At 19.0% G+C, this 16,776-nt stretch overlaps 3 protein-coding genes across 3 annotated transcripts, besides 21 other annotated features; all 3 read left to right on the top strand. All coding sequences in view use genetic code 6, as the record gives it.

Moving 5' to 3' along the window:
• Positions 1 to 187: 187 nt before the first annotated feature.
• Positions 188 to 230: a microsatellite.
• Positions 231 to 664: 434 nt separating this feature from the next.
• Positions 665 to 703: a microsatellite.
• Positions 691 to 764: a microsatellite.
• Positions 765 to 1,132: 368 nt separating this feature from the next.
• Positions 1,133 to 2,476, top strand: IMG5_099240 (replication factor c subunit, putative; the record flags this gene model as incomplete). The annotated part of the gene is made up of 6 exons (XM_004035400.1): positions 1,133 to 1,156; positions 1,210 to 1,312; positions 1,366 to 1,431; positions 1,473 to 1,543; positions 1,594 to 1,753; positions 1,821 to 2,476. The coding sequence occupies 6 exons, from the start codon at positions 1,133 to 1,135 to the stop codon at positions 2,474 to 2,476; spliced, it is 1,080 nt and encodes a 359-aa protein (XP_004035448.1).
• A 1,826-nt stretch (positions 2,477 to 4,302) lies between these two features.
• Positions 4,303 to 4,337: a microsatellite.
• A 923-nt stretch (positions 4,338 to 5,260) lies between these two features.
• IMG5_099230 (topoisomerase ii beta 180kda, putative) lies at positions 5,261 to 9,851 on the top strand (the record flags this gene model as incomplete). Its single annotated transcript, XM_004035399.1, has 4 exons — positions 5,261 to 5,748; positions 5,798 to 6,101; positions 6,152 to 7,936; positions 7,983 to 9,851. 4 exons carry the CDS (start codon positions 5,261 to 5,263, stop codon positions 9,849 to 9,851), a joined length of 4,446 nt encoding a protein of 1,481 aa, XP_004035447.1.
• Positions 7,938 to 7,974: a microsatellite.
• Positions 7,940 to 7,970: a microsatellite.
• Positions 7,942 to 7,975: a microsatellite.
• Positions 9,064 to 9,103: a microsatellite.
• A 71-nt stretch (positions 9,852 to 9,922) lies between the features above and the next one.
• Positions 9,923 to 9,990: a microsatellite.
• An 83-nt stretch (positions 9,991 to 10,073) lies between these two features.
• Positions 10,074 to 10,121: a microsatellite.
• Positions 10,084 to 10,173: a microsatellite.
• Positions 10,108 to 10,173: a microsatellite.
• Positions 10,111 to 10,165: a microsatellite.
• Positions 10,111 to 10,167: a microsatellite.
• Positions 10,174 to 10,428: 255 nt separating the features above from the next.
• Positions 10,429 to 10,495: a microsatellite.
• An 83-nt stretch (positions 10,496 to 10,578) lies between these two features.
• Positions 10,579 to 10,617: a microsatellite.
• A 918-nt stretch (positions 10,618 to 11,535) lies between these two features.
• Positions 11,536 to 11,575: a microsatellite.
• Positions 11,576 to 13,141: 1,566 nt separating this feature from the next.
• Positions 13,142 to 13,189: a microsatellite.
• Positions 13,190 to 13,384: 195 nt separating this feature from the next.
• Positions 13,385 to 15,678, top strand: IMG5_099220 (hypothetical protein; the record flags this gene model as incomplete). The annotated part of the gene is made up of 4 exons (XM_004035398.1): positions 13,385 to 13,389; positions 13,540 to 13,910; positions 13,960 to 14,470; positions 14,514 to 15,678. 4 exons carry the CDS (start codon positions 13,385 to 13,387, stop codon positions 15,676 to 15,678), a joined length of 2,052 nt encoding a protein of 683 aa, XP_004035446.1.
• Positions 15,679 to 15,729: 51 nt separating this feature from the next.
• Positions 15,730 to 15,810: a microsatellite.
• Positions 15,731 to 15,808: a microsatellite.
• Positions 15,762 to 15,810: a microsatellite.
• Positions 15,811 to 16,776: the final 966 nt, after the last annotated feature.

Genomic DNA, 16,776 nt, shown 5'->3' with positions numbered 1-16,776 from the left:
ATATTTTAGAAATAAATAACATATGAAAAATATCTGTATTCATTGATGTATTTTATTGATTTTTCTACTAGCTTTCTGATATTTTTATGTATAATTTTGATTAAATTAAAGATATTTTTTAATCAAAATTATTATTTATGTACTTTATAAAGCGTTTTTAATTTAGAGTTATATATATTATTCTTTATTTTTTTTAATTTTTTTTTATAAATATTTTTGTTTTAATTTTTCATTAAGATTATAATTATTTAAAATTATTAAGAATTAAATGATCTTTTAAAAAAATTTTAAAAAATAAGAACAGAGTGATTTGGAATTTAATATATTCTTATAACAATTTTGAAAACATTAAATTATTTTATCAGACATATTATTTATTTAAAAAATGTATTTATTTATTTATCCTATTAAATAATATATTTTGAATATACTTATATTAAAATAGATAATAAAATATTATTATATTTTAGCAGTAAATAATGTTAAAATTTAAGATGATGAAATTCATAATTTTTTCGAAAAATATTTTATATTTTAAAAATATATATGACTAATAATTATTATTTATCAAAAAAAATATATTTAAATTATTATGAATATAAATTATATTTGATATAATATCATGCAAATATATATATTATAAAAATAAAAATTTAAGATAGAAATACAAAACATTTAATATATACAAACATATATATATATATATATATTATATATATATATTTATATATATTTATATATATTTATTTAATATTTAATATATAAAAATTTTTTTAATTATATATCTTTGAAATTCATATATAATTTTTAATTTTTCTGTCTAATAGTTAATTTATTCTTTTTTTATAGTTTTTATTATATAATATTAATACAAATTATCAATATATTCCTCAAATAAAGTTATTTTTAAATATTTATAATTAAATAAAACTAAGTAAATTTAAAATATAATATAATTTATTTTTTAATAAAATATTAAAAAAAAAAATTTCTAAATGATTTTTTTGCACTCAAATTAAAGCTTCCAAATAATTATTAAAATATTTATTGTTTTTGGCGCCATAACAAAATTATATATATAAATAACAAAATAATTGATAAAATAAATATATTTTAATAATAATATAATATAATGGATATAGAAGTACCTTCTAAAGTAAAATATTAATATTTATTTTAATAAACTAAAAAAAAAAAATTATAATAAAGAAACAAATACAAAAAAAAGATATTGAAAATATTCCTTGGGTAGAAAAATATAGACCAGATACACTTAAAGATTTAATTTCACATGAATTTATTGTTATGACAAGTATTTATCTATAAATAAAAAGGCATTTAATTTAAATAATAAAAATATAAAAGTTACAAAATTTATAAATGAATAAAATAAATTACCTAACTTGTTATTCTATGGTCCTCCAGGAACAGGTAAATATACAAAAAAATAAAAAATCTTATAAAAATTAAAGGAAAAACATCAACAATAGTAGCCATTGCTAAATAATTATATGGAAACAGCTATAAATAAATGGTTTTAGAAGTAAATTTAAAATTAATAAACATCTTTTTATCTATTAATAACATAAAAAGCTAAACGCATCAGATGATAGAGGTATTAATGTTGTAAGAGATCAAATAAAAACATTTGCTGGGACTGCAAATTTTTCCGCTGCAGGAAAAGGAACAAAATTAATTATTTTAGATGAAGCCGATTAAATGACAAACTAAGCTTAGTTTGCATTAAGAAGAAGTTATTTTATTCATTTATAAAGAAAATATTAATTATTTATTATAAAAAAATAATAAAAAAATCTAAGTTATTGAAAAATATAGTAATAATGCTAGATTTTGTCTCATTTGTAATTATGTATCTAAAATCATTCCAGCACTTCAATCAAGATGTACAAGATTTAAATTTAAGCATATTCCTATTGAAGATGCTTAGAAAAGAATAGAGGAAATATGCTTAATTGAAAAAATAAAATATGATTAATCTGGTTTAGAAGCAATATTTAAATTATGTGATGGGGATATGCGTAGAGTTGTTAATATGTTATAAGTAAAATAATTTTAATATATATATATTTATTATATTTTTTAATAGAGTTTGTAATTATAAAGTAATATTTTAAATTAAGTATTTGTTAATGAGGAGTTTGTTTATAAATTTACTGGAAACGCTACACCTTAAGATATGGAAGAAATATTAAATATTTTATTAACTGAAAACTTAATTAATGCTTATGAAACTATTAGAAAATATTAAGTATTGAAAGGAATTTCACTATAAGTAATTCTAAAAGAACTTAATATGAAATTAATGTATAGTAGATATCCAAGTATTGCACTTGAATTCTTAGTTAAAAGAATTGCTGAGTTAGAATATAGAATGTCTATTAGTTGTGAAGAAAAAGTATAATTATTATCATTAATTGGAGTCTTTATCGAAATAAGACATACAATTAATAAATGATTTTTTATAAAATAAATATAATTTATAGTTTTTTTTTAATTATATACATATATTTTTTTTATTTTTTTTGATATATATAATATTATCTAATTAAAATTAATTTTTAATATATAAAATTATTAATATAAGATACTTAGGAATTAAACAAAAAATATTATATAAGTAAAAAATGAAATTAATTTATATTATTTTTTATTAATTAGTTAAAAACGTGAAAAGTTTATTAATTTATTTAAAACAATTAAAAAAATGATTTTATTTTTATTTAAAATTAAGTCTAAAATAATATTGTTTAAGAAAATAAATTTAATAATATATTCAAGAAAAACAAGTAAATATTTAATATTTTATAAGTTGATTATATTTTTATTTTTTTCAATTTTTCTTTTTTTTACAATAAAAAAGCAGTATAAACTATTTCTCTTTAATTAAACTTTTCAATTAATTAACATTTACTAAAAATATTAAATTTTTTTAATAGAGGATTAAAAACTAAATAAATAAATATAATTTAAATATTATTATATAATGTACTTTTGAAGATAATTTTACAAGTTAAATTATAGCTTTTCTTTTCTTATAAAGTTAAACTATGTTTAACATTTATTGTTATATCTTCATAATTAATAAGCTCCTTTTTTAAAAAGTATTAAAATGATATTAATTATTATTTATAAACATACAAATGTTTTATGCTATTAGAAATATTATTTAAGTTATTCAGCTTCACATTTTTTTCTTAAATCGGCAAAACATAAATATCCTTCAGGTTTTAAAGCCTTAGAAATTTCATTTATAAATTATTCAAAGTTGTTAAATTATTTACTTCTCTATATAGAAATACATAAATCAAAATATTCTTATTATAAGTATTTTTCGAAATTATTTAAATTTTAAACCTTTAATATATTTTATTTTTAATAAAAAATATATATATAGTTTTAATTTAAATAACATAATTTTGTTTACATAATTAAAATCAATATTTTAATTTAATTTTTTGCATTATTATATTAAGCTTTTATTATTCTCATATCCAGCACACTATATTGGTCCCAAATAGTTATATACATAGTTTAATCCTATACCCTTTCCACAACCTATTTCCAAAACTTTCTATCCTTTTAAATTTTTCGCTTCATTGAATTCTTTTTTTATTTTTTTAAAAAAATAATTAACTTTATAATACAAGCATATAATGTAGAAAGTATATTTTATATTATTTTTATACTTACTAGTTATCAAATAATGGTATAATTATATTGAAAATCTATTTATTTCGTCTTCTTTTTTTATATTTTAGGTTAGTTTTCCTTATTATGATAATACAGCATAACCGTAATTACTTTCTAATGTTATTGCTTACAAATAAGTAATTAAAGCAAAAACCAAGTTTTGTAAATAATTTTTGCATTAAATATAATTATGGATTATAAATTTATTGGCAATTTGTTCTTTTATCTATTTATTATAGTATCAATATATATTTAAATATTAGTTTTTTTAAAAAATAAAAAAAAAAATAATTTTTTAAACTGTACATATTTTATTAAGATGAGTTGTAATAAAATAAATACTATTAGGAATATTAAGGGACTTGAAAACATAATCAAAGGAAACCATATAAATATTGTCATTATAAGTAATAGACCCAAAGGCATTGTATAAGAATATGTTGAGATTTTAGAAAGCATTTTTATTTGATTAAATTTAAACTATATATTTTTATTATTTATTATTTTTAATTTATGTTGAAAATAATAATTAAACAATTGTAATAATAAGGATAAAAAAAAAATTATGTGCTTTTATCAATATATAGAAAAAATAAATAATAAATAATAAATAATAAATAATAAATTATTTTGTATTTTTAAATTTTTTTTTTAATTTTTTTCTCACTTGTTTTTAAACAAAACAAAAGTTTGTATATATGTTTTTAAAAACTTAAATTATTAAAGACGGTCTACGACATATTAAATTGTGTAAATGAATATGATTATAAAATATTAATTTTCTATTTTATTTATTTATACATATTTAATAAAATTATTATTTTAATTAAATAACTAATATAATTTTCTTCATCTAATATTTTATAAACTACAAATGAAAATAATGCTTTTTAAATTTTATACTTAATGATTTTTTTTTATTTTTATCTAAGATTAATTTATGTATATGCGTTATAAAGGTAAAAAAAAAATTAATTTAGAAATTTAGAAAAATTAATTTTTTATTTATTTTTCAATAAAATCAATATTATTAGATTATAAACATACTTTTTACAATTAATATATATAGGCTTTTAATTAGTTATTATCTATAAAATTAATTTAAATATGTTTTTATTGATTATTTATAAAAAAAAAGCGCTAAACATTTATCAGAATATAGAAAAAAATTAAAATTAATAATTATTTTAATTATAACCTTTTAAAATGATTTTTTAATAATTTTTTATTATGAGCTTTTTATATATATTTATCAAAAAAAAATTAAATTTTATATTTATTGAGAACTAATTAATTTTTTTTTTATTTCATATATGACTGCATAAAACCATTAATATAAAATAATTAATTAGCAAATTTAAAAATAAATAATTAAATACTTATATTTTATTATTTTTACGTATTAAGTTATAGTTATTTAATTTAAGTTAATTTGCGCATATATTTAAAATTTTAAAAATTTTATGAAATTAATTACTATAATTACTTTAAATATATTTAAAAAAAATTTTTAAATTCATTAAGCAAATATCTATTTATAAAAAAAAAAATGACTTCTATAGAACATACTTATTAAAAAAAAACTTAACTTGAACATATACTTTTACGTCCAGATACCTATGTAGGTTCTGTCTAACAATAAACTTAATAATTGTGGGTGCTTTCTAAAGATGGTTAAAGTTTTGAAAATAGAAATATTACATACGTACCCGCTTTATATAAAATATTTGATGAAATATTAGTAAACGCTTCCGATAATTATTAAAGAGATAAAAGAATGAAAAAATTAGATGTGACCATAGATAATGAAAAAAATATAATTTCGATATATAATGATGGAGCAAGTATACCTGTGTAGATCCATAAATAATATAATGTTTATGTATCAGAAATGATTTTCGGACAATTACTTACATCTTCAAATTATAATGATCATGAAAAGAAAGTAACAGGAGGCAGAAATGGGTATGGTGCAAAATTAACTAATATATTTTCTAAGAAATTTAGTATAGAAACTGCTGATTCAAAAAATAAATTGTAATAAAAAAGAAAAATTTTGTTTATTTTTTTTTTTTGTTAATAAAAGAAAACTTACAATGACATGGTCAAAAAATATGTAAGAAAGAGAAGAACCTAAAATAACGAAATATACAGAAGCTGATTATACACGTATTAGTTTTGAACCTGATTTAAAAAGGTTCCATATGCAAAAACTAGATGATGATATTTTAGATTTAATGAAAAAAAGAGTTTATGATATGGCAGGTATAATTGGAGGTTCTGTTCGTGTATTTTTAAATGGAAAAAAAATAGAAATTAATAATTTTTCAGAGTATTGTGATTTCTATTTAAAAAATTCAGATTATAATGAAAGTAGGGAAATTATTAAGGTATTTAAATATTAAAAAAAAAATGTTTTTTAATTTTTATTAAAAATAAGGTTGCTGATAATAAAAATACAAATAATGAAAGATGGGAAATAATAGCAAGTGTATCTGAAGGTTAATTTTAACAAGTTTCTTTTGTAAATTCTATATGTACAACTAAAGGAGGTACCCATGTTAATTATATTACTGATTAGTTATGTGAAAGGCTTTTAGAAAAACTTAAAAGCAAACAAAAAGGTTCATCCAATATAAAACAATTTTAGATAAAAAATCATATATGGATATTTATAAACGCATTAATTGAAAATCCTTCTTTTGATTCATAAACTAAAGAAACATTAACTTTAAAGTAATAAGATTTTGGTTCATAATGCATTGTATCAGAAAAGTTTTTAAAAGATTATTTAAAAACAGGAATTTTGGAAAATATTTTAGTATAAATAAAAGCCAAAGAACAAGCAAAAATGAAAAAAGCGCTTTCGTCAAACAAACAAAGCAGACTTTTAGGAATTCCAAAGCTTGAAGATGCAAATGATGCAGGAACAAGACTTGGAGATTAATGTACTTTATTTGTTACAGAAGGAGACTCAGCAAAAGCACTTGCGATGAGTGGAATTGAAGTCGTTGGAAGAGATAAATTTGGTGTTTTCCCTTTGAAAGGAAAGATGCTTAATGTGAGGGAAGCTTCAGTTAAATAAATAACTGAAAATTAAGAAATTCAGAATATAATTAAAATTATGGGACTTAAGCTTGGAGCTAAATATGAGAACACAAAATCTCTTAGATATGGGTCTATTGCTATTATGGCAGATTAGGATCATGATGGGTCACATATAAAGGGTTTATTTATTAATTTTATATAGAATTTTTGGCCTAGTTTATTTGAAATGAAAGGGTTTTTGAAGGAATTTGTGACTCCTATTGTAAAAGTAAGGAAAGGGGAATAAAGTTTGTCTTTTTTTAGCTTACATGACTTCAAGAAATGGAAAAACTCATTAGGAGATAATAGTAATTAATGGAAGACTAAATACTATAAAGGGTTAGGTACATCAACAGATATGGAAGCTAGGGAATATTTTTAGAATGTGGAAAAACATATGATAAGCTTTACATATTTAAATGATGAAGATGAAGAAAGTATCGATTTGGCATTTAATAAAAAAAAAGCTGATGCAAGAAAAGAATGGCTAAATGCTTTTAATGAAGATGATAATGTAGATCATACTTAGAAGAATTTAAGATATAAAGATTTTGTACATAAGGAGTTAATTAATTTCTCTATTTCAGATAATGCAAGATCTATTCCTAATATATGTGATGGATTGAAAACTGGGTAAAGAAAAATTCTGTTTGCTTGCTTTAAAAGAAATCTTAAATAAGAAATTAAAGTTGCTTAACTTTCGGGATATGTGGCAGAACACTCAGCTTATCATCACGGAGAATAGTCTCTGGCTTAAACTATTACGGGAATGGCATAGAATTTCGTAGGGTCGAATAATATTAATCTTCTTATGCCTATAGGTTAGTTTGGTTCTAGAAATATGGGGGGTAAAGAAGCTGCTTCAGCAAGATACATACATACTAATTTAAATAAAATTACTAGAGTCATTTTTCCTTAAAATGATGATTATATTCTTTAGTATTTAGAAGATGATGGATATTTGGTTGAACCGAAGTATTATTTGCCTATTATTCCAATGGTACTTGTTAATGGAGCGGAAGGAATAGGAACTGGATGGTCTACAAGTATTCCTTAATATAATCCGAGGGAAATCGTTTAGTCGATTTAAAAAAGAATGGAAGGAGAAAATTGGGAATAATTAATTCCTTGGTACAAGGTATTTTTTTTTATTTTTTTTTATTTATTTTTTTATTTAAAAAAAGGGTTATTAAGGTGAAATCGAAAATAATGATAAAGGTTAATATAATGTAAAAGGTAGAGCAAGTATTATTGGGGAAAATTTAGTTGAAATTACTGAGTTACCTATTAAGAAATGGACAAGAGATTTCAAGAACTTTTTGGAAGAAAAAATGGAAAGTTCTAAAGATAAAGAATAGGAAATTGAAGACATTAAAGAATATCACACAGGAAATAATGTTAGGTTTGAAGTAAAAATGGTAAATGGAATGTTAGATAAAATTTTAAAAGAAGGAGGACTTGATAAATATTTTAAATTAGTTAGCTCTATATCTACTAGTAATATGGTTTTATTTAATCATGAAGGGAAAATTGTTAAATATAATAACATATAGGAAATAATGGAGGATTTTTATAAATTAAGACTAGATTTATATAAGTAAAGAAAAGAATTTCTTGCATCAAAAATTTTGAGGGATTTGGAAATTCTTAATAATAAAAAAAGGTTTATTTTGTCGGTTATTGAGGAGAAATTGGATATTAAAAATACAAAAAAAAAAGAAATTTTAAAATAATTAGTTGCTTTGAGATTTGTGGAAATGAGAAATATGCCAAAAATTAAATAAAGTAATAAGTTTTTAAACGAAAAGTTAAACCAAGATGAGGAAAATTCTGAATTTTAAGAAGAAGAAACTACTTTCAAAGAATTTAATTATTTATTATAAATGCCTATTTGGAATTTAAGTTATGAGAAAATAGAAGAAATTAAAAATTAATGTGAATAAAAGGAAAAGGAATTAGCAGAAATATTAAAAAAAGATGTTAAGGATATATGGAAAGATGATTTAAATGAGTTTGTTAATGTTTTAAATGAAATTGAAGAAAACGAAGATATTGAGAAATAGGAAAGATTTAAAAAAATAACAAGTAAAAATGGAAAAAAGAAAAATAAAAAAGATGGTGATGATTTGGATTTTGAATTTAAAAATAAATAAAAATAGAATTAATAAAAATAATAATAAACTTAAAGAAAAAATATTAAAAAAAATTATAATGAGGATGAAATGGAAGAAGAAGACGAAGATGAATTTGTTATTTAAAAATAAGAAAAATAAAAACCGAAAGAAATAAAAACCAAACAAAATAATTAATAAGAATAAGAATAAAAATTAGAATTATAGAAATAATAATAAGAATAAAAATCATAATAGTAGGAAATTTTAAAAAAATAAGATAACTTATAAAGTACTTTAGATAAATATTTGGTAAACTTTAATAGTACTAAAACTCCTGAAAATTAAGTTTTTGATTTAAAAAGTATTAATCTTAAGGAAAATTACGAATTACCATTAGAAGAAAGAATAAAAATTAGATAATTTTAATAAAAATTGGAAAGTTCAAAAAAAGAAAATATGAATTAAGATGAAGATAAATAAGAAGTTAAATCAGTAAAAAAAAAAACAACAAAAGTTATAGAAAGTGATAAAAAGAAGGAAATTAAAAATAATAAAATGTTTAATTGTAAAAGAAAAATCATTTCTGATAGTGATGATTTATTTGATGAAGTTAAAAATTTATTAAAAGATGAGATATTTGAAACAAAACAAAAAACGGTAAAGAAAGATTAAATAGAAAAAAATGATATTAAAGATAAAACAATAAAGAAAATAAAAATTAATAATGAAAATGATAATGGAGATAAATTAAATATTATTAAAAATAATAAAAAAAGAGGATAAAATAAAGATAAATAAATAATTGAGACACCTATAAAGGATGAAGATAATAAAAAAGAAAAACTAAAAAATTAATAAACAACAAGAACTTAAAGAAACAGAAAAAAAATTGTATATTAAGAAGATGATGAAGATGATGATGATGAAGAATTTTATTGAAATAATATTTTTATATTATAATATATATATTATTTTTAATTAAATATGATTATAAAAAATAAAAATAAATGAATTATAAAAAAAAAAAATTATTAATTTTATTTAATTATAAAAAAAATAATAATTATTTATTGTATTTCAACTTTTTCCAGTAAAGTTTTTTAATAAACCACCAGTAATTCCTCTTAATCCTTATATTTTATAAGATACCTTATTAAAAAAAATATAAAAAATATTTATATGTATAAATATAAAAATATTATATTATTATATTATATTTATATATATATATATATTTATTTATAAATATTTATATGTATATTTTTTTTTTTTATTTAAATAATTAATTTTTAATATATTAGTTGTTTATTTTAAAAAATATTTTTATTGTTTACATTTCCAACAATTTTATTTGTTAAATTAGATTAGTTAACTTATTGTACAATTGTTGTTTTTTAACTTTCATTTATGTTTATGTTTATATTTTGTTTCTTTACATTATCTTAAACAAATTAAAAATATTCCTATAAAACAATAAAATTAGCATATTTTTAAGAAATCATTTCACTTTATTAAGTTTATTTTTCTTTAAATTCTTTTTTTAAATTATTATTTATTTTAATTCTGTCTTTTATTTATTATTTTTCTAAAAACTCTCTTTTTTCTAAATAAAATTAATTATTCAAAATATAACAAATATTAATTAATCCCATATCTTGTGTGTCTATTTTAATTTTTTTAATAATTTTTTCATTTTTTTAATTTTATAATGCTTCGAAAATTGACAATATCATATTTTTGCAAATTTAAATTTATTTTTTGTCTTAATTTTCAATAAAATTATGTAAGAAATCATCCAATTCATATAAATAAATAGAGAAAAATTCTTCATAAGATAATAAATTATGTTTTTTTCTAATTAACTTAACAACTCGTCTGAAATTAATTAAATTCTATCCTAAATATATAGTTAAATTTCAAAAAAGTTTTCTTTATCCCATTCTATATATGCATTTTCTCTTATTCTTTTTTTAAAATATTATAATATATATTTATTTTATATATTTTACTTTGATTTTTCCAATTATTCAATTAAATAATTATGTAAAAATAAAAATATAATAAATGTTTTTAATAAATCAAAAGAAGCATTGTTTTCATATTATTCCCACATTTAAAATAAAGACTATTCGTAATTTTTTATTAAAATAGTTATATTTTCATATAAACAAATTAACATAGACTACAAATTATAAGCTATGTCTAATTTTTCATCAAATCCGAAAATAAGTTACATTTTAGAGCTGAAAATACTAACTTTTTAAGATATAATATCATATTCTCTTTACAAGTTTTCTTAATATTTAATTATATTGTATTTTTAAAATTCTAGGTTTAAACTTTCGCTTTTAAAAATAATTTAATTTTATAAATTTTAGATCATTTCATGTATTTTTATTCCCAAAATACACTTTTTAATTTCATCTTGATAAAATTCTTCCCAAATTTCAATAATAGTTTGTTTTAAATCTTTTCGTTAATATTAATGATTTTAATCGTATATTTAATCAAGAACATTTTTTATTTCTTCAATCATATTAATATTTTTTTCTTCAAAAATCATTTTTTAAAAAAAAGAACTTTTAATTAATAAAACATATATAAATAAAAATAAAAAAAAAAAATATATATATATATATATATATATATATATATATATATATTAATTTACTGATTAAAATAACGATTTTATTCTTCATCTTAATGAATTAGCATTGTTTTTACAATAACACTTATTTATGCAAACTAATTTATATATAAATTTTATATTAATTTTAGTAAATTTTATTAATATTTTAAATTTATTTCTTATTGTTTTTCACATTATTCTTCATATAATTGTTTAATATTGTTTATTTCAAAGAAAGAAAGAAAATTTGATTAGTCATTAATTGAAATTAACAGTTTTTCTAAAATAGAAATAAATTTATCATATTAAATGTCTTCTTTCATAAATTTTACTAATAAATAAAAATCTTTAAAATAATTCATGAATATACATATATTTGAATTTTTTTCTAAGTTTTTTAATTTTATTTCTTAAATAATATTTAAACTTTCCATTAAAATTTCTTATATTTCTTAATTTTCTCCTTTTAAATATTAAAATTATATATTAAATTTTTCGAAATAATGTATTTCTTTTAAATTTTCGAAGTCTTCTTGAGAATTGAATTCATTTAAATATAAAAAAATAGAACATATGGCATCTAAAAGTCCCCAAATCTTTTCTTAATCATTTTTTTCAGTATATATTTCTAAGTTTTATTATATTATATGATTATTTAGAGTTTATTCGAAAATTTCTAAACACAATTCATCAATAAAAAGTTCATTTTATTAAAAATATTCTATTATAAAATTAATTTATTTAATAATTAAAATATTTACTTAAATACTATTATTATGAAAGGCTTTATTTAGTATTATTTAAAATTTTTTTTAGTTAAATTGCTTATTTCATACCAATTGAAAATATTTGGCATTTAAAAATTTATTTATTGATTTTCTTTAACGCTTTATCGATAAATAATTGAATGTTTTTTAATGTATTTTCTATCGGCTTTATTTAAGATGATGAAATCCTTCTCATACTATCCTATTAGTGTAATAATTCTGAGTTCTTATTTTCTTTTAAATCGAAAATTTATTGTAAAAAATGGGCTGGTTTAGCTGATAAATCTGATATATTTTTTGAATATTCGTTTATACTTAATAATAAATCACTACAATTTAACAATTCTAAATAATTTCCACTAAATATATTTTTTAGTTATAGATTTTTTTTCTTTGTTAATTGTTATATTTCTTCTAATGTTTATTATATTTGTTAATAGTTCATGTTTTCGAAAAATTATTGAGATAATAAAAGAGGATCTTATGTTAATAAATCCTCATTTATTAATTCTATTTTACTATTACTCATTTATATATTATTTCTTTATTTTTATTTTTATTATTAATATGTAAAAAATATATCCTAAAAAAAAAAAAAATTATTAAATAAAAGTATTTATTTATTAAAAATTTATATTTCTTATTAATTTTTTTTTTATATATATATTTATTTATATAACAAAATAATTTTTATATTATTATCATTTTTTTTATTAAAAAAAAGGATATCATCATTAAAATATTAATATGGAGTTAATATTAAAAAAAAAAAATTATTTTATTTTTTAAAGCTTATACAAGTTAATAATTTTTTTGAAAATACATCATATTATTTAATTTTTATTAATTATTTGTTATTAATATTTACATAATTTTTGTTAAGATTACTCAAAATAAAAAATAAATATTTTATTTTGATAATTTTTAATAATAAAAATTAAATATTTTGTTTATTTTAAAATCTTATATTTTAGTTAAGAAAAAAATATTGTTTGCTTTGAAAAAAATCTATAAATATTTTTTTAGAATTAAAAAATTACAAAAATTAAAATACTGTGAATTTTTTTTTTTATTAAATGAAGTAATTTTATTAAATTTAATCTTAAAATTATAAAAAATAATTAATTTATATAATATTTAATTCATTTACATAAATAAAAAATAAAAAATATCTTTTATAATAAAATTAATAATTCATACAAATAAAAAATGAATACATAATTATTATAAGAATTCTAACAAACCTAAGGAAAAGTAATAACCTGTAAAGCTGCTGTAGCCTGGGAAGCTAAAAAGCCTTTAGACTACACCGATGTATAAGTAGAAGCTCCAAAAAAAGGAGAAGTCCGTTTAAAGTACTAGCTAATGCTTTATGTCATACTGATATTTATACCTTAGAAGGTCATGATCCTGAAGGACTTGTCCCAAGTATATTAGGTCATGAAGCCGCGGGAATAGTAGAAAGTGTAGGTGAAGATGTAACTTCTGTAAAACAAGGAGATTTAGTAATTCCTTGCTATACTCCTGAATGTAGAGAATTTTCTTGTATCTATTGTTGTAGTGAAACTACTAATTTATGTCCAAAAATAAGATCATTCTAAGGTTTTTTTTTGTTTTATTCCTAAAAAAATGCATTAATATAAATAAAAAGGTAAAGGATTAATGCCTGATGGAACAAGTAGATTTTCAAAAGAGGGAAAACAAATATTTCATTTCATGGGTTGTTCTACTTTTTCTGAATATACAGTTGTCGCTGAAATTTCATGTGCTAAAATAAACTCATAAGCAGATGCAAATTAAATATGTTTATTAGGATGTGGAATATCTACAGGATGGGGAGCCGCAATGAACACTTGTAAAGTTAGAAACGGATCCTCTGTTGTAGTTTTTGGATTAGGAGCTGTTGGTTTATCGGTTGTATAGGCTTGTAAAATGAGGGGGGCTAAAAAGATAGTTGGAATAGATTTAAATAGTTTGAAATTCGATGTAGCTAAGTAGTTTGGATGCACAGAATGTTGGAATCCAACTGAAGTTTAAAAAAATTATGGAAAAAGCATTAAAGAGCATTTACTTTAATTAGAAACGTGGGGATATGATTATACTTTCGATTGTACTGGAGTCACTTCAGTTATGCGTGACGCATTAGAAATTTCACATAGAGGGTAAAATATTTTGTATACACATATCTTTAATATTATATTTTAGATTTGGTGAAAGTTGTGTTATTGGCGTTGCAGCTTCGGGACATGAAATATAAACAAGACCCTTCTAATTAATTACTGGTAGATAATGGAAAGGAACAGCTTTTGGAGGCTGGAAGAGTAGAACAGAAGTTCCTTAGTTAGTTTAATAAGTACAAAGAGGTGAATTATAAATTGAATAATTCATAACTCATAAAATCGAAGGACTTTAAAACGTTAATTAAGCTATAGATGCATTACATTCAGGAAATTGCTTAAGAGCTGTTGTTTAGATTAATAATAGGCCAGGCTATGTGAAAGAGGAGGCTTATAAATATGTCCCTAGTGTATATGCTAGTCATAGAACATTCAATGGATATGTGAAAAGAGTTAGACATTTTTCAAAAGTAAATGATTGTGTAATGTCTTTTTCGATTTTCATACCTGATTTCAAAAAAAGAATTGATTAATACCCTCCTGTTCTTTATTATTTATCCGGTTTGACATGCTCAGATGAAAATGCGTTGGTTAAAAGTGGGTTCGCAAGCTTTGCTAGTAAATATTAAATTGCTGTTGTTTTCCCAGATACTAGTCCTAGAGGAGTTAAAATCGAAGGAGATAATGATAATTGGGATTTCGGAGTTGGTGCAGGATTTTATTTAGATGCTACTGTTGATAAATGGGCGAAAAATTATAACATGTATAGTTATATTTGTTAGGAATTGCCTAAGGTTGTTGGAGATTATTTCCCTGTGGATATTTCAAAGGCTGGTATTACAGGCCATTCTATGGGAGGTTTAGGTGCTTTGAGCTTGTTTTTGAAAAACCCACATAAGTATTTAAGTGTATCAGCTTTCGCACCTATTTGTAATCCTACTTAATGCGATTTTGGGAAAAAAGCTTATTAAGGATATTTAGGAAGCGTTGATAATGGAAAATAATATGACCCAACTGAATTATTAAAGAATTTAAATGATTTGGGTGATAAAAAGAAAATTCTTATTGATTATGGTGATTAGGATGAATTTAATCATTAGCTTCTTATAAGTAATTTTGAAAAAGTTGCTCATGAGAAAAAATATCCGGTTGAAATTAGAGTCTAAGCTAATCATGGACACTAATATTATTTTGTTTAAAGTTTTATTGAAGATCATTTCTTACATCATGCTAAATATTTAAAATAATTGTGATTTATTTATTATTTTTTTTGTATTTTAATATTAGATTTTATTTTATTTTTTTAAAAAAAAAATTAATAAAAATTAAATTTAAGAAAAAAAAAAAAAAAAAAAAAAAAATTATAATAGAAAAAAAAAAAAAAACATATATGCAAAATATATTTATTTCATTATTTTCAATTTTAATTATTAGAATTGACTTGATGATCAAAATAACTTACAGTTTTTTTACATACAATATCCATATTTAAATTATCATCAATTTATTGTTATTCCTTATTATAATCTTTACTTTGTAAATTTAATTAAAAATAACTTTTTATTAAATCTTTTTATGCAATAAATTAAGGATTGATTATTTAAACTTTTTAAACTAAAGTATCGAAATTAGAAAGATTAGGAAAGATTTTAATTTCGCAAATTTCATCAGCAATATATAATACTTCTTCAGAAACTCTTTTAGAAACAATATATATATCTTTGTATTCTTCATACATTTTTATAAAAGGTTCAAGCATATAATAATTAATACTTTAAATAATATTTTCAAATAATTTATTTATTTCATTTTAATTTAATAAATCTTCAATTACATTATACATATTTCTTATATTATCAATAGCAATAATAGTTTATTTTAATGGAACATTAAGTTAGGCAGATTTTTCTTTCCATTGAATATTTTAAACTGCTTATTAATATTTATTAAGTATATCTTTGACAATATTAACTATAATTTTAAAAATTTAATCAATATGACCTTATATTTAATTTATCAATTCATTAGATTAATTAGTTATATAGAAATCGTCTTAAAGTTCAACTTCTTATAATAATTTAGTGGAAATATTTCGAATTATTTTTTTTAAAAATTAAAGGTTTAATGAGGATATACTTAAGTTTTTTACTGTAATTTTATTGTTCATTTATTCTTTTTTAAGTCCTTTTGCTTATACAATAAATTCTTTAGAAAAATTATTAAAAAAAGTAATAATTTTAAATAATAAATCAACTGAATATTACTTAAGTGTATTTTCATATAGATTAATAATAATATTTCTAAATTGTAATATTTGTTTCAAAAATTAAATAAATCCTTTAGTAAAAACA

The sequence above is a fragment of the Ichthyophthirius multifiliis genome (assembly GCF_000220395.1).
Source record: "Ichthyophthirius multifiliis unplaced genomic scaffold scaff_1120509250841, whole genome shotgun sequence".
Lineage (NCBI taxonomy): Eukaryota > Ciliophora > Oligohymenophorea > Hymenostomatida > Ichthyophthirius > Ichthyophthirius multifiliis.
The sequence above is the reverse complement of the archived record's forward strand: the minus strand, read 5'-3'. Positions and strand labels throughout refer to the sequence as shown.